The sequence below is a fragment of the Oncorhynchus kisutch genome, linkage group LG5 (genome assembly GCF_002021735.2).
Source record: "Oncorhynchus kisutch isolate 150728-3 linkage group LG5, Okis_V2, whole genome shotgun sequence".
NCBI classification, from domain to species: Eukaryota; Metazoa; Chordata; class Actinopteri; order Salmoniformes; family Salmonidae; genus Oncorhynchus; species Oncorhynchus kisutch.
The window spans coordinates 18,546,166-18,571,493 of NC_034178.2; the positions used below are offsets into that span (position 1 = coordinate 18,546,166).

Genomic DNA, 25,328 nt, shown 5'->3' on the forward strand with positions numbered 1-25,328 from the left:
ATTAGCCAGGTGAAATTGTGTCACTTCTCTTGCGTTCATTGCACGCAGAGTCAAGGTATATGTAACAGTTTGGGCCACCTGGCTCGTTGCGAACTAATTTGCCAGAATTTTACGTAATTATAACATTGAAGGTTGTGCAATGTACAGGAATATTTAGACCTATGGATGCCACCCGTTAGATAAAATACGGAACAATTTCATATTTCACTGAAAGAATATACGTTTTGTTTTCGAGATGATAGTTTCCGGATTCGACCATATTAATGACCTAAGGCTTGTATTTCTGTGTGTTATTATGTTATAATTAAGTCTATGATTTGATAGAGCAATCTGACTGAGCGATGGTAGGCACCAGCAGGCTTGTAAGCATTCATTCAAACAGCAATTCTGTGCGTTTTGCCATTAGCTCTTCGCAATGCTTCAAGCATTGCGCTGTTTATGACTTCAAGCCTATCAACTCCCGAGATTAGTCTGGTGTAACCGATGTGAAATGGCTAGCTGGTTAGCGGGGTGCGCGCTAATAGCGTTTCAAAAGTCACTCGCTCTGAGACTTGGAGTAGTTGTTCCCCTTGCTCTATATGGATAACGCTGCTTCGAGGGTGGCTGTTGTCGATGTGTTCCTGGTTCAAGCCCAGGAAGGAGCGAGGAGAGGGACGGAAGCTATACTGTTACACTGGCAATACTAAAGTGCCTATAAGAACATCCAATAGTCAAAGGTATATGAAATACAAATCGTATAGAGAGAAATAATCCTATAATTCCTATAATAACTACAAACCTAAAACTTATTACCTGGGAATATTGAAGACTCATGTTAAAAGAAACCACCAGCATTCATATGTTCTCATGTTCTGAGCAAGGAACTTACATGGCACATATTGCACTTTTACTTTCTTCTCCAACAGTTTGTGTTTGCATTATTTAAACCAAATTGAACATGTTTCATTATTTATTTGAGGTTCAAATAAGTGTTAATTCAGTATTGTTGTACTTGTCATGATTACAAATAAATAAATAAATTGGCCGATTAATCGGTAGCAGCTTTTTTTTGGTCCTCCAATAATCGGTATAGGCATTGAAAAATCATAATCGGTCGACCTCTAGTCTTAACAGTGCGATTTGCCAATGCAGGATACTCTGAGCGCAGCCCAATCCAGAAATCTGGTGGTGGCTTCTGATTAAATAACATTTTCACAGAACCGCTTGTTGCAATTTTGATGAGGTTCTCGTTAAGATATCGGTAAGTGGACTGGAGGCAGGGCATGAAAGGGACTACGAATCCAGTTGTTTGTGTCATCTGTTTCGGGAAAGTACCTGCGTAATTGCGCACCCAACTCAGGTGCTTCACTATATCACATTTGACATTGTCCGTAAGCTTGAGTTCAATTGCACACAAAAAATCATACAATGATGGAAAGACATGTATGTTGACAGAGAAGAGCTCCTACTTCTTAATCATAGCCTAATTTTTATCCCGCATATCGAATATAGTTGTGGAGAGTCCCTGTAATCCTAGATTCAGATCATTCAGGTGAGAAAAAACATCACCCAGATGGGCCAGTCGTGTGAGAAACTCGTCATCATGCAAGCGGTCAGACAAGTGAAAATGATGATCACTAAAGAAAACTTTAAGCTCGTCTCTCAATAAAAAAAAAAAGGTGTCAATACTTTGCCCCTTGATAACCAGAGCACTTCTGTATGTTGTAAAAGCGTTACATGGTTGCTGCCCATATCATTGCAAACGTTTTCCAGCAAGAGCCTGTCGGTGGATGCTGCAGTGTACCCAAGTGGCGTCAATTGCTTGCACGCGCGTTACCACTCTACTATGTCTCCCTGCGCCATCAGTACAGATACCAATATGAGGAGCAGCTACGTTTGGCTACATATGGACCGTTAGTGGAATTCACGTGAGAGAGTAACGGTTAATGTGATTGGATGTTAATTATTTGACTAGGCTACCTGTATTTGACATTGTGTTGCTATTTCGCTGAACACTAGATGGTTTAATTTTATTTTTGGCAGTGAAACGAGGCTACTCAGGTGAGAAAAAAACCTCACCCAAATGTATAGCACTGTTGGAAAATATAAATTAACTGTTTGAAAATGTGAAGAAAATGTATTATTTGTAAATGACAGTATCCATTTGGGTGTTAAGGTGACTCTCGGTTAGAACCATTGAATAGTGCGAACTCTGAAATTATTTAGGATCTGTGCCCATGAAAACTGTTTTCCCAGCGTAATATAAGGAAACACTAAATGTTACATAGGTAGAGTGCATTTTAGAGATCTGAAAACAAAAAGCTGTACGAACAGGACAATAACCTAAACCACAAGGCCAAATCTACACTGGAGGAGCTTACCAAGATGACATTGAATGTTCCCGAGTGGCCTAGTTACAGTTTGTACTTAAATCATCTTGAAAGTCTATGGCAAGACTTGAAAATGGCTTTCTAGCAATTATCAACAACCAACTTGACAGAACATGAAGGATTTTGAAAAGAATAATAAATATTCACATGAAGATCAGTCGCCTATTGGATGACATCACGACTTCCCATCAAGCCAACTCCTTGAAGGCCTTACTATGACATCACACAATCCTTCTAGTTTGCAGTTGTCTAAAAAAAGAACACTATTTTGCTCAAAACATTTATTTGTTTCCCCTTAGTGTGTTATATATCACTTTTCAACAGCAAAGTTTTTAAAAAGTCACTGGAGGACGTCATGAACAATTCTGACAGTACAAAAACATATTCAAGTGTAGAATGCCCTTTTAAAAATGACACATTAGTTCAACAACAGCAGAGTTTGTGTCCCTGTTAAGATGGTATTCCCTGGTGTTTATCAGATCAATGTCCCTGTTTTATAAGACAGTACTCACTGTATTTACTGGTGTTAATCAGTTCTCCAGTCTTCTCTTCTTCATCCTCCTCTAATGTGACAGTAATCTCCCCCTCCTCCTCCTTCATTCCTAAAACGTCTTCCTCTTCTTCCTCCACTCCAAAAACAGTAACATCCTCCTCCTCTTTCACTCTGAAGGCGTCTTTATCTTCTTCTTTCACTGTAACAGCCTCACCCTCTACTTGTTTCTGTATTGTAACAGCCTCCTCTTCCTCCTCCTCTTTCATGAGAACTTCTTTCTCCGTCCAGCAGACCTCCTCTTCTTCAGCAGAAGGAGAGAAACTTAGTGAGCTCATGGTCGGGGATAATAGCTAGTTAGCATTAGCGACTAGAATAGTGCTAATTTAACCAGCCAGTTAGTTGACTTACGTAAATATTCAATTAAACGGGGTAGCTAGTTGTTTCCACATAGGTATGTTTAAATCATAGTGGCAAATAAACCACGGAATTGTCTAAAGAACTTGAATGTTCCGACTTTGTTGTCTAGCGAGCTACGGAGGTGGCTGCAGTTGTTGAAGAGACGTTCCGTCCACTAGATTATACATCACACTAGAAACATCGCCTGAAAAACACATATCGCCATCTGCTGTCTGGAGGGAGGAAACGCAGTTGAGGGAAAACTTTTCTTCTTCTTCATTGAATTATAATATTATAAAGCAGTTTAGGGAAACGTTTTTTCCCTCTCCATTAAATAAGAATATTATGTCAACACATACAAAGAGCAACAAGTGTTGTTTGATTAGTTCAGATTTTTGTATGGGAATTTAAAACAAACTCTACATCTACTACACATCTGTATTTCTGATTCAGTCAAATAACTAGATATCAATATAAGCACATAGTTATTGATACCCTTGATAAAGATGAGAAAAAAGTACTGTATAAAATAACTAAATAAATAAACTTTGCCCACTACCAGGATATTTTAGCCCAAAACCTGGTTTCCTCTCTGCTAGGAGGCTGAAACTTGGCCATAAGTGGATCTTCCAACAAGACACATCAACATCCACAAAGAAATGGTTAATTGGGCACAAAATCAAAATTTTCAATGGCTATCTCAGTCTTCGGACTTGAACTCCATTGAAAACCTGTGGTTTGAATTGAACAGGGCAGTCCACAAGCAAAGACAAAAGAAATCAAGGACCTGGAGAGATTCTGTATGGAGGAATGGTCTAAGATCCCACCCAATGTGTTCTCTAATCTCATAAAACATTTGAATGTCATTATCCTCCCAAGGGGAGGGTGCTGGAGTATTGAAAACATGGGAGGCAATAATTCAGACCCCTGCCTTTGAGAATTACATGTTAAACTAAATCTTTCTATGAGCAATTGTATTAGTATAAAATAATATAATTTTCCTTTTTTTCATGTAGATGTATATAATGAACAGACAAGGTCTATACTTGCTCCTACATGGTGTAACAATACATCATGTAGATGTATATAACGAACAGACTAGGTCCATACTGCTCCTACACGGTGTAACAATACATAAAGTAGATGTATATAATGAACAGACTAGGTCTATACTGCTCCTACATGGTGTAACAATACATCATGTAGATGTACAGTTGAAGTTGGAAGTTTACATACACTTAGGATGGAGTCATTAAAACTCAGTTGTCAACCAACAAACATTTATTGTTATCAAACTATAGTTTTGGCAAGTCGGTTAGGGCATCTACTTTGTGCATGACAAGTATTTTTTCCAACAATTGTTTACAGACAGATTATTTCACTGTATCACAATTCCAGTGGGTCAGAAGTTTACATACACTAAATTCACTGCGCCTTCAAACAGCTTGAAAAATTCCAGAAAATGTTGTCATGGCTGTAGAAGCTTCTGATAGGCTAATTGACATCATTTGAGTCAATTGGAGGTGTACCCGTGGATGTTTTTCAAGGCCTACCATCAAGCTCAGTGCCTCTTTGTTTGACACCATGAGAAAATCTAAAGAAATCAGCCAAAACCTCCGATTTTTTTTGTAGACCTCCACAAGTCTGGTTCATCCTTGGGAGCAATTTCCAAACGCCTGAAGGTACCACGTTCATCTGTACAAACAATAGTATGCACATGTAAACACCTTGGGACCACGCAGCCGTCATACTGCTCAGGAAGGAGACGCGTTCTGTCTCCTAGAGATGAATGTACTTGGTGCAAAAAAGTGCAAATCAATCCCAGAACAAAAGTATCTATATCCACAGTAAAACGAGTCCTATATCGACATAACTTGAAAGGCCGCTCAGCAAGGAAGAAGCCACGGCTCCAAAACCGCCATAAAAAAAGCCAGACTACGGTTTGCAACTGCACATGGGGACAAAGATCATACTTTTTGGAGAAATGTCCTTTGGTCTGATGACACAAAAATAAAACTGTTTGGCCATAATGACCATCGTTATGTTTGGAGGAAAAAGGGGAGACTTGCAAGCCGAACAACACCATCCCAACCATGAAGCATGTGGGTAGCAGCATCATGTTGTGTGGGTGCTTTGCTGCAGGAGGGACTGGTGCACTTCACAAAATAGATGGCGTCATGAGGAAGGAAAATGACGTGGATATATTGAAGCAACATCTTAAGAGAGAAATCAGGATGTTAAAGCTTGGTCGCAAATGGATCTTCCATAAGGACAGTGACCCCAAGCATACTTCCAAAGTTGTGGCAAAATTTGCTTAAGGACAACAGAGTCAAGGTATTGGAGTAGTCATCACAAAGCCCTGACCTCAATCCCATAGAAAATGTGTAAAGAGCAGCTCACAGATCACTGCACCTGTACATAGCCCATCTGTAAACAGCCCATCTATCTACCTCATCACCATACAGTATTTATTTATCTTGCTCCTTTGCACCCCAGTATCTCTACTTGCACATTCATCTTCTGCACATCTACCATTCCAGTGTTTAATTGCTCAATTGTAATTACTTTGCTACCATGGCATATTTATTGCCTTAACTCCATTATCTTACCTCATTTGCACTCACTGTATATAGACTTATTGTTTTCTTTTGTTCTACTGTATTATTAACTGTATGTTTTGTTTATTCCATGTGTAACTACGTGTTGTTGTATGTGTCAAATTGCTTATATCTTGGCCAGGTCGCAGTTGCAAATGAGAACTTGTTCTCAACTAGCCTACCTGGTTAAATAAAGGTTAAATAAATTAAAATGTGTGTTTGAGCAAGGAGGCCTATGAACCTGACCCAGTTACACCTGCTCTGTCAGGAGGAATGGGCCAAAACTTATTGTGGGAAGCTTGTCGAAGGCTACCCAAAACATTTGACCCAAGTTAAACAATTTAAAGGCAATGCTACCAAATACTAATTGAGTGTATGTAAACTTCTGACCCACTGGGAATCTGACGAAAGAAATAAAAGCTGAACTAAATAATTATCTCTAATATTATTCTGACATTTCACATTAAAATAAAGTGGTGATCCTAACTGACCTAAGACAGGGAATTTTTACTATGATTAAATGTCAGGAATTGTGAAACACTGAGTTTAAATGTATTTGGCTAAGGTGTATGTAAACCTCCGACTTCAACTGTATCAATCTGGTGTTGGAGGTCATTCCACACTGTGTTCTACTACCCAGGTCTGGTGTTGCAGATCATTCCACACTCTGTGGATCTCCTGCGTGTATTTTCTGATGTTTAATCAGACTACTTGAATGAGAGTATCTTTTGTCACATTGATCACAGATATAAGGTTTCTCTCCAGTGTGTGTTCTCTGGTGTGATTTCAGGCTGTTTGACTGAGTAAAACTCTTCCCACACTGATTACAGCTATAAGGTTTCTCTCCTGTGTGTACTCGCTGGTGTACTACCAGCTGGCTTGATGTAGTAAAACTATCTGCACATACATCACAGCTATATGGCTGATGTCCTGTGTGTATTCTCTGGTGTGATACCAGGTTGGTTGACAGAGTAAAACCCTTGCCACAATGATCACAGCTATATGGCTGCTCTCCTGTGTGTGTTCTCTGGTGTGATACCAGGCTACTTGACTGAGTAAAACTCTTGCCACACTGATCACAGCTATAAGGCTTCTCTCCTGTGTGTGTTCTCTTGTGTGATACCAGGCTACTTGACTGAGTAAAACTCTTGCCACACTGATCACAGCTATAAGGCTTCTCTCCTGTGTGTACTCGCTGGTGTATTTTTAGTTTTGATGAAGATTTGCAATGTTTCCCACAGTCAGAGCAGCAGTGAGGTTTCCTTCCTGTGGGTCTCTGATGGTGTTTCTTGAGGTGTTCTGATCTGGAGAGACTCTTCTCTGCCTCGTCAGCATCATGATGTTGTTGAGGCTCCCCAGAGGATCCACGATGGTCACATCTCTCTCCTGTGTGAACGACAAAGTCAGACAGTCAATGTAGTGAATGTTTCAATGTTTTTACAAACTTTGACAAATGTCTTCTAGGTCTTGTTTTAGTTTGTGTGGTAGGCAGATGAAAGAATATACCAGCCACTGTAGCAGGCAGATGAAAGAATATGCCAGCCACTGGTCAGCAGGAAGATGAAAGAATATACATGCCACAGATTTTTTTACCAGCCCAAATATTTTTTGGCCATGACTGATTACACCAAAAAACACAACAACAAGAAAAAGAATAAGCAGCTTGGCAATGTTTGTAAAACAAGGTATGTAAGTAAGAAGTCATGTGGTAATGTGCTGAGGAGTATTTCTGTCTGTAATAATGCCCTTTTGTGGGGAAAAACTCATTTCGATTGGCTGGGCCTGGCTCCCCAGTAGGTGGGCCTATGGCAGCGCACCTGCCCAGTTATTAAATCTATAGATTGGGGCCTAATTTATTTATTTCAATTGACTTCTATGAACTGTAAATCAGTAAAATCTTTGCATTTATATTTTTGTTCAGTATAGTTAGGAGCTGGGCAACTCAACAGTAATGGACACAAGACTCTGATTTTTCCATTTAAAATGTTTGCAAAACAAAAACCATTGCTGCTTTAAAACCACGTTCGTGTACAAATATGAGTATTTACTGGTGTTACTCTGACCTGTCTCCTCTCCTTCCACTTCAAAAACTGCATCCTCTTCTTTTACTGTAACATCCTCCTCCTCTTTCACTCTGAACGAGTCTTCCTCTTCTTTCACTGAGACATCCTCCTCTTCTTCTTTCACAGTAACAGCCTCACCTTCTACTTCTTGTTTAACTGTAACATCCTCCTCTTCCTTCTCCTCTTTCACGACAATGTTAAGCCCCAGAGCTTCTTTCTCCGTCCAGCAGACCTCCTCTTCTTTAACAGGAGGAGAGTAGGTTAGGGAGCTCATGTTCGGGGATGTTAGTTATCATTAGCGACTAGGCTAATGTTAACTTAACCAGCCAGCTACTATAGCAGACTAATACAAAATAACGTAATATTAAATAGGTTTACAAATAGATACGACAGAAGTGTGTCTAAAACACAGAAGCTAATATACACCGAAAGCGTGTAAATAGCTTGAATCTTTCGGCTATGTTGGCTAGCAAGCTACCGAGGTGGTTGACCAGCTGTTTCTAAAGAACCGTCCACTAGATTATACGTCACACTGACAGCGTCGCCTGAAAGACGCACATCGCCGTCTGCTGACTGGAGGGGAAACGCAGTTGAGGATCATATTTTATTTTCAGACAAAGATGATTTTAAATGGATTTAATTAAATAATATTATATTGAGACATACAAAGACCTGAATGTGTTGATTGATCAGTGCGAATATTATTTTTTTACTACAGCACATTTAAGGTAGTTTCATTAGGTCAATTCTACATAACTAGCCAGCAACTGTAGGTCTATACTGCTCCTACATGGTGTAACAATACATCATCTAGATGTATATAATGAACAGACTAGGTCTATACTGCTCCTACATGATGTAACAATACATCATGTAGATGTACAGTGGGCAAACAAGTATTTAGTCAGCCACCAATTGTGCAAGTTCTCCTACATAAAAAGATGAGAGAGGCCTGTAATTTTCATCATAGCTACACTTCAACTATGACAGACAAAATGAGGGAAAAAAAATATAGAAAATCACATTGTAGGATTTTTAATGAATTTATTTGCAAATTATGGTGGAAAATAATTTTTTGGTCAATAACAAAAGTCTATCTCAATACTTTGTTATATACCCTTTGTTGTCAATGACAGAGGTCAAACAAGTCTTCACAAGGTTTTCACACACTGTTGCTGGTATTTTGGCCCATTCCTCCATGCAGATCTCCTCTAGAGCAGTGATGTTTTGGAGCTGTTGCTGGGCAACACAGACTTTCAATTCCCTCCAAAGATGTTCTATGGGTTGAGATCTGGAGACTGGCTAGGCCACTCCAGGACCTTAAAATGCTTCTTAGGAAGCCACTCCTTCGTTGCCCGGGCGGTGTGTTTGGGATCATTGTCATGCTGAAAAACCAAGCCACATTTCATCTTCAATGCCCTTGCTGATGAAAGGAGGTTTTCACTCAAAATCTCATGATACATGGCTCCATTCATTATTTCCTTTACACGGATCAGTCGTCCTGGTCCCTTTGCAGAAAAACAGCCCCCAAGCATGATGTTTCCAACCCCCATGCTTCACAGTAGGTATGGTGTTCTTTGGATGCAACTCAGCATTCTTTGTCCTCCAAACACGACGAGTTGAATTTTTACCAAAAAGTTATATTTTGGTTTCATCTGACCATATGACATTCTCCCAATCTTCTTCTGGATCATCCAAATGGTCTTTAGCAAAATTCAGACGGGCCTGGACATGTACTGGCTTAAGCAGGGGGACACGTCTTGCACTGCAGGATTTGATTCCCTGGACGCGTAGCGTGTTACTGATGGTAAGCTTTGTTACTTTGGTCCCAGCTCTCTGCAGGTCATTCACTAGGTCCCCCATGTGGTTCTGGCATTTTTGCTCATCGTTCTTGTGATCATTTTGACCCCACGGGGTGAGATCTTGCGTGGAGCCCCAGATCGAGGGAGATTATCAGTGGTCTTGTATGTCTTCCATTTCCTAATAATTGCTCCCACAGTTGATTTCCTCAAACCAAGCTGCTTACCTATTGCAGATTCAGTCTTCCCAGCCTGGTGCAGGTGTACAATTTTGTTTCTGGTGTCCTTTGACAGCTCTTTGGTCTTGGCCATAGTGGAGTTTGGAGTGTGACTGTTTGAGGTTGTGGACAGGTGTCATTTATACTGATAACAAGTTCAAACAGGTGCCATTAATAGAGGTAACGAGTGGAGGACAGAGGAGCCTCTTACAGAAGAAGTTACAGGTCTGTGAGAGCCAGAAATCTTGCTTGTTTGTAGGTGACCAAATACTTATTTTCCACCATAATTTGCAAATAAATTCATTAAAAAATCCTACAATGTGATTTTCTGGATTTTTTTTCTCCATTTTGTCTGTCATAGTTGAAGTGTACCTATGATGAAAATTACAGGCCTCTCTCATCTTTTTAAGTGGGACAACTTGCACAATTGGTGGCTGACTTAATACTTTTTTGCCCCACTGTATATAATGAACAGACTAGGTCTATACTGCTCCTACATGGTGTTTACAATACATCATGTAGATGTACACTACCGTAAAAAAGTTTGGGGTCACTTAGAAATGTCCTTGTTTTTTTAAAGAAAGCACATTTTTTGTTCATTAAAATAACATCAAATGGATCGGAAATACAGTTTAGACATTGTTAATGTTGTAAAAAAAGACATTTAAAAAGACATTAAATTTTTATTTTATTTAACCAGGTAGGCCAGTTGAGAACAAGTTCTCTGCGACCTGGCCAAGATATAGCAAAGCAGTGTGACACAACTTGTTCTTTAACAAAGCATTTGTAAACATTATTTTTGCATAACAATCAGGCAGTAGAACAACAATAATCATAACCCTCTTGACCAATCTTCCCCTCTTAACATTGTGTTTGATTCAGACCCTTCCAGCGTACCAGGTGGTCATTGGGTTTGATTCAGACCCTGTCAGTGTACCAGGTGGACATTGGGTTTGATTCAGACCCTGTCAGTGTGCCAGGTGGACATTAGGTTTGACTCAGACCCTGTCAGTGTGCCAGGTGGACATTGGGTTTGACTCAGACCCTGTCAGTGTGCCAGGTGGACATTGGGTTTGACTCAGACCCTGTCAGTGTGCCAGTTATACATTGGGTTTGACTCAGACCCTGTCAGTGTGCCAGGTGGACATTGGGTTTGATTCAGACCCTGCCAGCATGGGCAGACATGTATTCCAAGGTCAGTAACTTATAACCACAGAACCAACCCAGACCTTTCATGCATGACTAAAAACACATAAGTATTAGATTTACTGCCCTGGTCTAGTAGGTCACTGCATCAGACACCATTCACAATGCTGGCTGAGGTAAGAGTAAAACATGACATATTATTTCCTAACCATTCACAATGCTGGCTGAGGTTACGAGTAAAACATGACATATTATTCCCTAATTGTAAAAAATTGTCCACTCCTTTATCAACTAGTCTTCCACTGTTTAACCATAATAACATGAGTTGTGTCCTTCAAACTGTTAGAATGTTAGTCCGTAATCATATTCAGCTACTTAGATGTCAGCACATGTGTAGAGGGATAATTCCAGTGCAGTACATGTGTAGAGGGATAATTCCAGTGCAGTACATCTGTAGAGGGATAATTCCAGTGCAGTACATGTGTAGAGGGATAATTCCAAGACAGTACATGTGTAAAGGGTTTAGAGGGATAATTCCAGTACACGTGTAAAGGGTGTAGAGGTATAATTCCAGTGCAGTACATGTGTAGAGGGATAATTCCAGTACAGTACATGTGTAAAGGGTGTAGAGGGATAATTCCAGTGCAGTACATGTGTAAAGGGTGTCGAGGGAGCCATAAAACACCAATGTGCTCCAGTTATCCAATAAGGACATCGGAGAATGAGAATATAGCCTACGTAAAGCCTCAGTTACATTGTTATGTTACAGCCTTATTCTAAAATGGATTAATTAAAACATGTTCCTCATCAATCTACACACAATACCCCATAATGACAAAGTGAAAACAGGTTTATAGACATTTTTGCAAATGTATTCAAAATAGAAAACAGAAATACCTTATTTGCATAATTATTTACACTCGAAGTTGAGCTAAGGTTTATCATGTTTCCATTGATCATCCTTGAGATGATTCTACAACTTGATTGAAGTCCACCTGTTCAATTCAATTGATTGGACATGATTTGGAAATAAACACACCTGTCTATATAAGGTCGAAGTAAGAGAGCTGTAGAGCTTCGAGACAGGATTGTGTCGAGGCACAGATCTGGGGATGGGTACCAAAACATTTCTGTAGCATTGAAAGTCCCCAAGAGCACAGTGCCACAGTGTTTGGAACCACCAAGACTATTCCTAGAGCTGGCCACCCGGCCAAACTGAGCGATTGGGGGAGAAGGGCCTGAGGGAGATGACTCTGACACTATGACGGAGCTCCAGATTTCCTCTGTGGAGATGGGAGAACCTTCCAGAAGGACAACCATCTCTGCAACACTCCACCAATCAGGACTTTATGGTAGAGTGGCACAAACGGAAGCAACTCCTCAGTAAAAGGCACATGACAGCCCACTTGGAGTTTGCTTGGAGTTTGCCAAAAGGCACTAAAGGACTCTCAGTACATGAGAAACAAGATTCTCTGGTCTGATGAAACCAGCATTAAACTCTTTGACCTGCATGCCAAGCGTCACATCTGGAGGAAACCTGGCACCATCCCTATGTAACAGTTTTGCATTCCTTCCCTCTCCTCGTCCCTACCTGGGCTCGAACCAGGGACCCTCTGCACACATCAACAACTGACACCCACAAAGCATCGTTACCCATCGCACCACAAAAGCCACGGCCCTTGCAGAGCAAGGGGAACAACTACTTCAAGGTCTCAGAGCAAGCGACGTCACCGATTGAAACGCTATTAGCGCGCACCACCGCTAACTAGCTAGCCATTTCACATCACTTACACCTGTGGTGAAGCATGGTGGTGGCAGCATCATGCTGTGGGGATGTTTTTCAGTGTCAGGGACTGGGAGACTGGTCAGGATCGAGGGAAAGATGGACAGAGCAAGGTACTGAGAGATCCTTGCTGTAAACCTGCTCCAGAGTGCTCAGGACCTCAGACTAGGCTGATGGTTCACCTTCCAACAGGACAACAACCCTAAGCACACAGCCAAGACAAGGGAGAGTTGACTTCGGGACAAGTCTCTGAATGTCGTTGAGTGGCCCAGCCAGAGCCCGGACTTGAACCTGATCTAACATCTTTGGAGAGACATGAAAATTCTGCCAGAAATTGTCAGGATTTGGCCAGGGTTGTTCCGGTTTTGGTCACTAGATGCCCCCATAGTGCTTTCTGACCGTTTTGTTTTCCCTTGTTTCCAGTTATTATTTGCACCTGTGCCTCGTTTCCCTTGATTGTATTTAAACCCTTAGTTTTCCTCAGTTCTTTGCTCTGTGTTTGTATGTTAGCACCCAGCCCCAGCCATACTGTGAACTTGAGGTACTCTGGTTTTGTTCTTGTTTATTTTTTATTATTCTTTTGAGGTTTGTTTTTTTCCTTGCTGTTCTTACCACTTTGTGGATTTTTCCTTGTCTCTTGGAGGATATACATTTTTTCTCTTGGAATTACTTTTTGACGTTGTGGATTTATATTTTTGCCTGAAGATCTTTTCCTTTTTTCTTTATTAAATCACTGTCTCTAGTACTGCTGTGTCTGTCTCATCTTCTGGGTTCTGCCGACTATTAGTGGCTCAGTTTACTAAGTGACTGTTTCTCACACTGGAGACCTGAGTTTGTAACCGGGTCCTGACAGAAATATATAAAAAATAGGTTTTGCTTTGTCATCATGGGATATTGTGTGTAGATTGATGAGGGACAAAAAATCTATTTAATCCATTTTAGAATAAGGCTGTAACACTATGTGTAAAATGTGAAGGGGTCTGAATACTTTCCAAATGCACTGTATATATAGGGACAGTACTCAGTGACATCACTTCCTGAAACAGGAGGTACAAAAATATAACATAAATATCAACATTCAATAAAAATACATTTTAAAAACTCAGATGATCTCAAACTGCGGAAAAACTTTTAGAAGTCTTGAACTGTATCAAAGTCTGTGGCTTGTGATGTTGGGACAAATGATAGTCCCTTATTATACAATTCTACAGCACAACCGCAGAGTCATGTCATCAGTGTAAAACTAACAATGACTCAATAATCCATGCCTTCTGGGAATGTATAGACGTCATAATGGGCGGAGTTAGAAAGTTGGCTGTCGGAAGAAGTACAATGTAAAATTACTTTTAATCCGTCTGTCTGCATATTTCAAAACATGGAATATGAGGGTGCAGTGAGATACCCCAGAGTTGGATGATACTTTTCTCATCAATCATCTTAAATATTATACTTAATTAAAACCTGGAAATCAACAAATACTCTGTTGTTAATTCAATAGAAAGGTCAAATGCTTTATTATCTCAAAGTTGAAAGAGACGGAAATAAAAATGTGTGTTCTAGTGGGTCTGGGCAGGTGTGATGTAGTTAATGGAGATGGAGGTGTGTTCTAGTGGGTCTGGGCAGGTATGATGTAGTTAATGTCGTGGAGGATCGTTACAAAATATAACACTTACAAGAACTTGTGAATTCAATATAGGCTTTTAATACAAACATATCAGAAGCCTAGATGGTCCACGGAACACCCCCACTTCCAGAGGACTCGCTCTGTATTTATACACATACAACATATGAGTCCATCCCACATGCAAATGAAGTTACTTCCCTCAGTCCATCTGCCACCATTATATTTCAATCTGTGCTTCCTGCTTGTTCACGCCTAATAATGCCCATATCTGCTTTCAGTTAATGGTGACAGGACCTCTTCATGTCCCAAAAATAATACATGCCCATCTTATCTTATGTTTAGCTTGGTGTGTTCTTTGGTATGTCTGTCCTTATTAGGACTAGTAGACTATGTGTCTCTTCTCTTCATGTCCTAAAAATATATGCCCTACGTCTATAGTCCATCAGTTGGTCATTTTGCTGACCCCCTCCTTTGTATGTCCCTCTGACCTTGGTATGTCCAGCTGTCCTATGCTCTCATGGCCTTACTTTGGTTTCCTGTCCTATATAATAGACAATGCATTTTACCAGAATGGCAAATGCCCTCTAAGTGCATCTTCCTCTTGTGATACAGTATTATGTTTGTCCCTATATGTACAGCTTGCTCCCACAAATCCCTCCTCTGGGGCTAATTTAGCACCAAAAACTACACTAAAAGGACATATAGGGTGGAGGCCAATACCAACAGTTGACAAAAACATTAACAAAAATAAAGCTTACAAATCACCTGGCCCAAACATCTCCAGATCCAATTTGAAACATAAAAAACGTACAAAACCCAACTAGACCAAACATCTCCAAACAATAACATAGATAGGAGTAAAATATCTAGTCTGTAAAGAATAAAACACTTATAATCAATCATTATATTGTGAAGAAGCAATGAGCATGTAGTATGCCCACACATCCAGAAACTATCAGCTATTCCTTAATCCTGATTCTTTAACATTTCAAGAAATAATGTTACTTGAGTTATATTACCACATTTTACCTTTGTGTTTTACAATCATTACTTTATAAAATTTACTAACTCCTGCAGTTTCTAACACCCAAATAGTTTATTCAATTAACTATAGTGTTTCCCACATCCATCCCATTATCTCCATAGTTGTAGAAACATTCATTTTTTTCCCTTTCTTTTCTTTTTACAATAGTAAACCCATCATTATGAGGATCATTCAATTCAGTTCTTATGTTGCACATTCATGTTCTTCCAACATATTTTTTATTTAATTCACTTCTGCCTTTAGTGTTACCTAGTGCCAAACTGCATTCTATGTTACACAAAGGAATGTAGTATTTTCTCTGAATACATTGAACATTTTACATTTAACACATTCTTCAAATGATGCAAGTTCAGGTACTATCAAAAGATCAGACAAAGGTGATTTGCTACACAAAATACAATTGTCCATCCTATGTTTATTTGCTGTATACTTAGCCCATTCGTACCACTCGTTCTTCACTACTTCTTCTCGTATGGTGTCCTTGAGTGGTTCTGATTCTGAGATATCTGTCGCTTTTACAATGTTTTTGTCTTGAGGTATATCATTAGAGTTTGTCAAAAAGTTCCAAATGTCAGTAAAGAACCCTCCTGGTTCTGATGCTTCAGGTTTCATTGTGGGTACAGTGGACTGCAAGGTAAGGGCAGTTGATGTTATCTTAGTGGTAGCGACTGTGGTCTTCACAGCAGCTGCCACCATTGTTGTTCTTGTTGTCACAGGTTCTTCCTGTTCAGGTGCAGGGGTGGGATCAATCTTAATGACCGTGGTGCTACTCCCTTCGGTCACTGTTCTTCTTGTTATTTCAACGATATGTTCCTCACCTTCCACTGGTTCAATCTTGTTCATGATGAGCACCCACTCGTCTTCTTCTTTGATTAATGTCAGGTCACATCCTTTCTGGTCCCAAACGACTTCTCCCTGTTTGGGGATGTGTCCATCCACAGAGTGCAATCTCCAGTAAGGGTTTGATCCTTATGATTGAGATAGACTTCTGTTCTCCTGCTCCTGTTATGAGTTGAGGTGGAACAGAGATTCTAACCCTGTCATTCATTTTAGAATGTTTGGCTGGTTCCTCTCTTCTCTTCCTGTTTCCACCCTACATCTTGATTGTGCGTGAGTCTGTTGTTGCTATACTAGTGTTCACTGTTACCTCTGTTATGTCAATGTCATTGTTCTTCTGTGTTTCTAACTTCAAGTGTCTCTTAACAAATAAAACAACTGGCCCCCAAACTCAACCCAGTATGTCTACAGTGGAATCTAGTCTTTCTCTCTCTCTCTCTGGTTCCACGTCCTCTGTCATGGTGTTTTTAAGTTCACCCATTATTCAGCTGGACCTTACATCTTGTGAGACTTATGCACCCACCAAAGAGAGACATGATGATCTTTACCACTGCAGGTGCTGTAAGAAGTATACCCCCAGCCTGGTGTATCTTGATGTACACTCAGTCTCCAGAATTCAGCCCATGCCCTTCCATCTGGCCTCTTATGTGCTGTTTTTTCCTGAGGATATACACACTAACACATGGGTTATTTCCTGACAACAGACTTTGTTCTTATAGCAAGATGACTAAATCTTAATTTTTAAATAACAGCCTTATGTGAACATTCTGTCTCAAATACCTGGCCTCCTGCCACAAAAATATTCATAATGATAGCCAAATTATGGTAACATAACATGTAATCAATCAAGTGTCTTCCAGTTGGAAGAATATCCAATCCTAACAAAACTAAGTCATAAGTTTCTTAAAACTTGTTCACGCTACCACGTTCCCCAAGGGGTACCACCCCCCCCTGCTCAACTGAAACAGTGGCGCACAGAATGCAAAAATATTCTTAGAAATATTTAACCTCCACACATTAACAAGTCCAATAGCTCAAATGAAAGATAAACACCTTGTTCATCTACCCAGCAAGCAGCAAGTCAGATTTCTAAAATGTTTTACGGCGAAAACATAGCACATATTTATGTCAAACCACCACCAAAGATACGGCTAATTTAAATAGCCATATTTGTCGAACAAAAGATGCAATCACAAAAGCAGGATTAAAAGAAAAATAATTCACTAACCTTTTGAAAATCTTCATCAGATGACAGTAATAGGACATGTTATACAGTACATTTGTGTTTTTTTCAATAATATGCAATTTATATCCATAAATCACTGTTTACATTGACGGCCATGTTCAAAAAATGCTACTAGAATGTCCGGAGAAATTATGATAACTCTGCCAGATAACAGCAATACACATCATAAACTTTGACTAAATATACATGTTCTACATATAGTTAGAAAGATACACTCCTTCTTAATGCAATCGCTTTGTCACATTTATTTTTAACGTTACAGAAATCGTTCACTATTCAATCATCTGAGACGGCGCTCAGACATTAGCAATATTTCTCCGCTACGTTGGAGTCAACAGAAACACAAATTTTCCACATAAATATTCCCTTACCTTTGATGGTCTTCGATCATAAGTCGTGTAAGGAGTCATACTTACCAAAAACTGCGTTTAGTTTTCAAGTCTGTGTCTTTGTGTTCTCAAACGCGACAAATTCCGGCTGAAATGCAGCCAAAATTCAAGGGGTTGCACATCAAAAGTTCAAAATTACATATTATATGTCGACTAAACTGGTCAAACTATGTGCAGAATCAAGCTTTAGGATGTTTTAAACGTGCAAAACTATTCTCAACTGGAAAAGACAAACCGGTATCGTGTAGTGATTCCTGGAACAAAGGGACCTCCAGGCGCAAAACGTGTATGAAAGTTCATGTGTTTTCACGTGACACCAATGCTTTTGCCCGCCAACAGGTCAATGCACGCGCGATTCTCACAATGAAACGCCCTATTGAAAGAAGACATCTGTCTGAAGAGATAGAAACTGTTCCCAGATCCGTAGCTGGTTGGGAAGGGTGGGGGCGATGACGTCAAAGTTGGCCCAAATTTCCTGATGACAGAGAGAGTTTGGGAGAATGGCTGCCCTGTGAGTTCTGCTTTACATAGAGACATAATTTGAACGGTTTTAGAAGCTTTAGAGTGTTTTCTATTCAATAATAATTATTATATGCATATATTAGCAATTTTGGACAGATTTTTATTCTGTTTACTATCCTCCAAAGGGGGCAGTATTCTGCCCTAGCCCTAACAGGTTTTAAACTTTTGCTCGTGTTCAAAATGCCACTACTTATTACTTTTACCATAATCTAGGTATGTGTAATGTTCTATTTACTTTTAGAAAATATTTTATATCCCTATATTTTTACAAGGCCAACTGTCCTTTCTTTTCTGTGAGTTATCTCATCTATTAATATACATTGTTTCTAGAAATAACACCCCTCCACTACCATAACCTTCATGTATGAGCCCCCAATGTAATGACCGTTTTTCTAACCCATAACACATTAGTCACTACTCCTAATTTCCTCCCATAGTTTGATACATACTTAAACATTCTCAAATCATTTTTAGTCAATTTATATCAGTCCCTCCTCAGGAACAATATACACACTTATTTTCCTCAAAACAAAAATAAATTGCCCAAACAAGAAAAAATAGAAAAGTAAATTATAATAACTGCATATTTTCAATAAATTACCACTATTTGTAATGTAATTAAACCTGGGGAAAACGTCCATCCGTTTCGTTCTATGCCCATGTTATGTTGGTCTCTTTCTTCTTCATCCTTGGGTGTTATTGCACAACTGACTATACCTTTTATTCAATGACTTATATCATTCCAATTTCTCATTCCAATTACAATGACATTGTAAAACAAAAGAAACAAAAACCTTTAATCTAATATTCTGTAAATTCTGTCAATCACCCTGTCTCAGGATTAGTTTCCAGAGCTTCCCGAGGCCTAGTAAATTTAAACAGTCCTATTGTATAGCTCAATGAGTCAATGGGTGTGGAGTCAGGCGCAGAGAGCAAAGGATGCGGGAAAAACACGCTTTAATGTCCAAAAAATCACAGGAACAAAATAGTATACCCAACACAGGTGTAACTATAAATCAACGTCATCATTGATGACGTGCTGCTGATCAAGTGACACAGGCATCAGCACACTACTTTGAAGTTTACTGCTTAGCGATTTGGAAGCATGCCTTGTAGCTCCGGTCTCAAACTTAACCCCCCAAATGAATGAAGTTGACAAAACAAAAAGGAGCAAGCAGGTTGAGAGAATCGAGAGGCTGTGTTCTGACTTGTGTTGTTGACTGAGAATGTGTGTGTTTGTTTGGACTGTCAGACTTGACCTTTTTGTAATGTTAGTGCACTATTTTATCATTGTGATGAATCCATTTTGTCTGAAAGGGTTAAAAACACACTGAAAACACAAAATACATCCTGTATACCGCTGCAATCTACAATGCCATGTAAAAACACACTGAAAACATCCAGAATACCCCCTGTATACCGCTGCAATCTAAAACGGCATGTAAAAACAAGATGACATTGAGGTTAAATAAAGTGTGCTTTATCAATGTAACATATTGTGACCCGTCCACTGTGGGGCGCTGTAGAGTCATAATATCCATAACAACTACAGGTCAAACAGGGAAATGGTTCACATCGTTTTCCCACCATTCATTTTTCCCACAGGGCTGTGTTTTGTTTAGGCTCACCGTGGTGTGATGTTTTGATAACCATGTAAATCTCTCTAGGACAAGGTGACTGAGGGTGAATGTACACTAGATAAATAGCGGTATATTGCTGTGTGCCGCTTAGGCCGCCCGTTATGACTCCGGCAAGAATTCAGCAGAACAAGTTTGTATGAAGGTCTGGTTATTACATGGGTAGATAGTTCAATAGTAATATCCTCTAAAACGCTCTGGTGACAAACTTTGCTGCCCTATTTCCAGTTGTCCACTTGGCTGGGAGAACCTATTCAAGTAAGTAAGTAAATAGATTTTGAAAATGTAAAAAAAACACAATGTATTATTAGCTAACTGGCTACAGTGCAGGCTAACTCAAATGAGCTGCTAAATGAGCTATCTAACCAACTTCAAATACTGTATAGATAGATAGCTAGCTAAGTGAATTAAATATCACCTGCTACTTAACTTCGTACTAGCTAGTTATCTATTTATCACTGTAAAAAACAAACTCCAAATGCATTTGTAGGTAGCTAGCTAACAGCCATGGAGGAGGGTGAAAGGATAGCAGCCCCAACTGTCAGTGAGAGAGGAGGCTATTCTGGATCAGGCAGGTACTTTTGTGTAGTTACTGTCCCTACAAGTGACGACTGAGATAATAGTAACATAATATTCAGTGTGGGATAATTTTACTATAATGAAGTCTGTTTCTTGTGAGGTTTTCTGTCCTCAGATAAAGAGCGCTATGAAAGCCAGTCTACATATGAAGAGGTGTCAATGAAGAGCAGTGGTTCTCAGTCCTGGGGACTCAAAGAGGGGCACATTGTTGTTTTTGCCCCAGCACTGCACAGCTGATTCAAATCATCAACTCATTATCAAGCTTCAAGTGGTATTTCTGTATTCATTTGTAATACCGTCCTTGATATGATCTTGTTATTGTCACATGCTACACATGCACATATGCGTGCCCATGCATCTATCAATCCAATGTTATCATGATTTGTTATCAGGGATATTACACTTTAGTAATCCACAATGACCTGGTGATATAACAGTCTAGTAATTACATTGTCTTCCATATTCCTACAGATACCTTGTAACTGGAGATTCCTTCAAAACGATTGCCAGGTAGGGCACTGGAAGGTTGGGTGACCATGGTCATCTGGGACTGCCTCCTGGAGGAATTCAGGTGTGTGAAGGCTACCTGGGTCCTGCGTAACTTCATGAGGATGGACACAAGGACCAGGAGGGGATCTGCTGCTCGCCGCCGTGTGCCAGAGGAGAAGTCTACTGCTCTGCAGGATGTTTCAAGGATGGGGTCCAACAACGCTACAAGAGAGGCAATCCGGGTGCATGAGATCTTCACCTCCTACTTCTTCAACAAGGGTGCTGTTCCCTGGCAACACCATAGACTACACTATGCACAACCAAAGTCTCTTTTAAGAGCCATTCACATTTCAATAAGAGTATTCTCTGCAAGGTGCCCTACACAGTCACCTGGGACTGCCTCCTGGAGGATTTCAGGTGTGTGAAGGCTACCTGTGTCCTGCGTAACTTCATGAAGATGGACTCGAGGACCAGGAGGGGACCTGCAGCTCACCGCCAGGTGCCAGAGGAGAAGTCTGCTGCTCTGCAGGATTGTTCACTAATTTTGTAATCAATGTTCATAAATTCTAATTATCCTTATCTGTCTGATAACCAGAGGTTGTAAAGTTCTGGTCTTAAATAAAACAGACATAATTCCCAGCTCACAATTGATCAGATCCAAGTTTATTTGCGAGAGCTCTGCTGTGCATACACAAATACGTTCCTTTTATAACATTCTAACATACATACACACCAACATAGGGATTTTCGCATGAGTCTCACCACAGTTTATAACCACTCAGCTGACAAGTTCCAGTCTCCCCCAGATACTAGAGCTCAGGAGGGGCTCTCCCTGTCCTCTTATCTCTCCAGAGTTACAGCCAGGTCAGTTCAAACATAGGTTAATGCTCCTCTTCATTCTCTTTCTACACCCACATACATTCCTTTCTTCCTAGATCTATGCTACATAACCCCTTCCTAAGGAACAAACATTATTTAAGACTACTAGAAATACAGGGTAGAATTCTGTTAGTTATAATTCTATGTTAACTGTATACATTATTTAGTCATTATTCATTAAAAATCCCATAACAAGGATGTTTCAAGGATGGGGTCCAACAACGCAGCAAGAGAGGCAATCCGTGTGCAGGAGATCTTCACCTCCTACTTCTTCAAAGAGGGTGCTGTTCCCTGGCAACACCATAGACTACACTATGCACAACCAAAGGCTCTTTTAAGAGCAATTCACATTGCAATAAGAGTATTCTTCCATTTTCTTAGCTATGTCAACTGCAGTTATTCAATTCACAGTTTCTCTCCCTTTTATTTCTACTTCTCATGTGAGGGTACTGTTTCGGTAAGGGTGTGATGTCTGTGCAAAAACAAAACAGGCTATTTTAAATCACCCATATTGAATTTTCTTTAGAACAATTAGACACCCTATAACCCCTACACACTCATGAATCAATCTCATTGATGGATTTTGTTGTGCAGTAAGCAGGCTCAGGTGTATAACTGTGGCTCCTTCCACCTTCCAATAGTAAGACACTTCATTATTTCTATAACTACGCTATATTGTTTGTCCTTGTGGGTCCGTTCATGTTTTTCAGCATAAGTACTCTGCAGCCACTTAGTGTGGTGTGGACACCAGGTGAGGCCACACACAGATTCCTGTAGAACACTGTGGCTTTAACTACCTTATTTTCTCAATAACAGTCTCTCCCCTTCTCCCTAAATCCTGTAGGTTATATCAGCTGTGTCGGTGAACCCCTCCTGCATCTGAACTGGCTACATAGAGGGCACAGCATGACCAGAGGTGAGAGGTCACTTGGTCAGGTCAACCGGAAGTATTATTAAAGAGATGCTTTACACTGAAATACAGATAGAGATGCAGTAGTCCCAGAGTTACTGATCCCAGATCAGTTTATATTATACAGGAAGTATTATTAAAGAGATGCTTTACATTGAAATACAGATAGATGCAGTAGTCCCAGAGTTAATGATCCAAGGGCAGTTTTGCATTTCACCTCCTGATTGATGACTATCAATGTTAGAATAAAAAAGAAAAACACTAGGCTTAAACATGCTCTCTCTCCATCTGTCTCTTGTCTGCAGATATGTTTTGATGTGAGAGGATGCCAACCCCCAGTCCCATCATCGCCACCTCACCCGCTTTTAAGATGACCTTTGGGCCGACGAGAGACACTATTATGTAATTGTGATGAACTGAGAGAATATTTAGGTAGCACTGTGATTCATGAATCATGTGCTGCCTTCCCTGCTCCTATGTGCTTACCTCTTTCCCTTTCTGTCTTTAACACCTCTCTCACCACCTCTTTCTTCCTCTGTTTTAATAATGCACAACAGATGTGCATTGAAGTACAGATTGAACGTGTATTTATAACATTTTTATAATGAGCTTTTCAATAAAGCGTTTCACATTCTCTATTGGTTGAAATTAAGTGTAATGTGATGAAAAACTCCACCTATCCTGTGTTTATCAGATCAATGCAGATGAAGGGCATTAGACATTGAGATGAACCGGTATTAGAGTATTTACATGATGCATAGGAAGTGTAGTGTTCTGTTTTTTAACATTATATTTCTGGATATTTATGGATATATGAATTAACAAGTGAACTCCTGTTGTAATGGCAGTTGGCGGTGGAAGAAGGTGAGGACCAAAGCGCAGCGTGGTAAGTGTCCATATTTTTAATAACGTAAGAGAACACTGAACAAAAACAACGAAGTGAACGAACGAAACCGAAACAGTTCTGTTTGGTGCAGATACAAACAACAAACAGAAAACAATCACCCACGAAACACAGGTGGGAAAGGGCTACCTAAGTATGATTCTCAATAGGAGACAACTAACGACACCTGCCTCTGATTGAGAACCATACCAGGCCAAACTCAAAACACAACATAGAAAAACGAACATAGACAACCCACCCAACAACCCACCCAACTCACGCTGGAAATGTTTTTGAAATACTTTAAAGAACTATTCTCATTTGCAATTGATTTTGAGTAGACTTTTTTAACTTGCTGTTTGAAGTGAAGAGAATTTTGCTTTGAGAAGCTCCTCAGCTCATTAGTGGTGGTGCATTAAGACATTCAGAAATACTATCAGACATCCCCAAATGGGCACATTTATAGGCCTAGATTTGCGCTCCGGCCAGGTAGACTAGTCCTACTTCTATATGCGTAGTAGGTCTATGTTGTTGTTAGGATAAGTTATGGGTCCTACAGTAGGTCTATGTTGTTGTTAGGGGTCCTACATTAGGTCTAATTTGTTGTTGTTAGGGGTCCAATCTGGCAAACACTAATTGTCAGGCTGATGGATAAGCTAGTCAAAGAGCATTTTACTGGTTGAAGTGTTTAAAAAAAAAAGTATAAAACAGTTGATTTGTGACGATAACACAAACATTAAATTAAGCAGGACATTCAAACAAGCCTTACAATTATAATCCAAAGGAGTGTGAAATGCATTAATAAGCAACCTGGAAATGGAGGTTACACCCCTGAGTTTTCCCCCATTCACATTCAGAATATATTGTGAAAAACAAATCTTTGCTCACCTTTTTTTGCTCCTGGCGGCTATAGTACATCCATAACTAGCGGTTTCCTCATTAGCAGATATTCTACATCCTTAACTAGTGGTTTCCTCATTACCAGATATACTACATCCATAACTAGCGGTTTCCTCATTAGCAGGGAGGAGTTTCTACAACCAAATTGAGTGTGCATCGCCCTCGTGCCGCAATTATAGCAAACACCGAAATTGTTCTATATTGGAGACCAAAAGTCGTCTGGCACATTGCTTAGGATTTTCCACAACTTGAGTAACTCAATCATCGATGTTACTACTAATGTGAAAACAAGGCAAAATATGACTATTCTTGCTCATTTTAACGTTTCAATTTTTTTTAAATGTTTTTTTAATTTGATCTTTTACAATGGATTTCTGCTGTTGTGGGCCTTTAACCATCTGTCTGACTTTGTTGTTCATCCAGGAGAGAGACGTGACTATCGTAGATCCTCTGGGGAACTTCAACAACATCATGATGCTGACGAGGCAGAGAAGAGTCTCTCCACATCAGAACACCTCAAGAAA

The 25,328-nt window shown here is 39.9% G+C and overlaps 1 protein-coding gene across 1 annotated transcript; it reads right to left on the minus strand.

Moving 5' to 3' along the window:
• Positions 1 to 6,359: 6,359 nt before the first annotated feature.
• Positions 6,360 to 16,376, minus strand: LOC109891478 (zinc finger protein 239-like). The gene is made up of 2 exons (XM_031823863.1): positions 16,352 to 16,376; positions 6,360 to 7,241 (listed from the first exon to the last, which is right to left on the minus strand). The coding sequence occupies exons 1-2, from the start codon at positions 16,374 to 16,376 to the stop codon at positions 6,511 to 6,513; spliced, it is 756 nt and encodes a 251-aa protein (XP_031679723.1). The 3' UTR covers positions 6,360 to 6,510.
• Positions 16,377 to 25,328: the final 8,952 nt, after the last annotated feature.

Bases quoted from the DNA above. Each gene is read 5' to 3' on its own strand.
- LOC109891478 (XM_031823863.1), bottom strand. From the start codon at position 16,376: ATGAACAAGATTGAACCAGTGGAAG. The intron at 7,242-16,351 runs GTGAGGAACATA...TCGTTCACACAG, and splicing joins CAAGATTGAACCAGTGGAAG to GAGAGAGATGTGACCATCGT.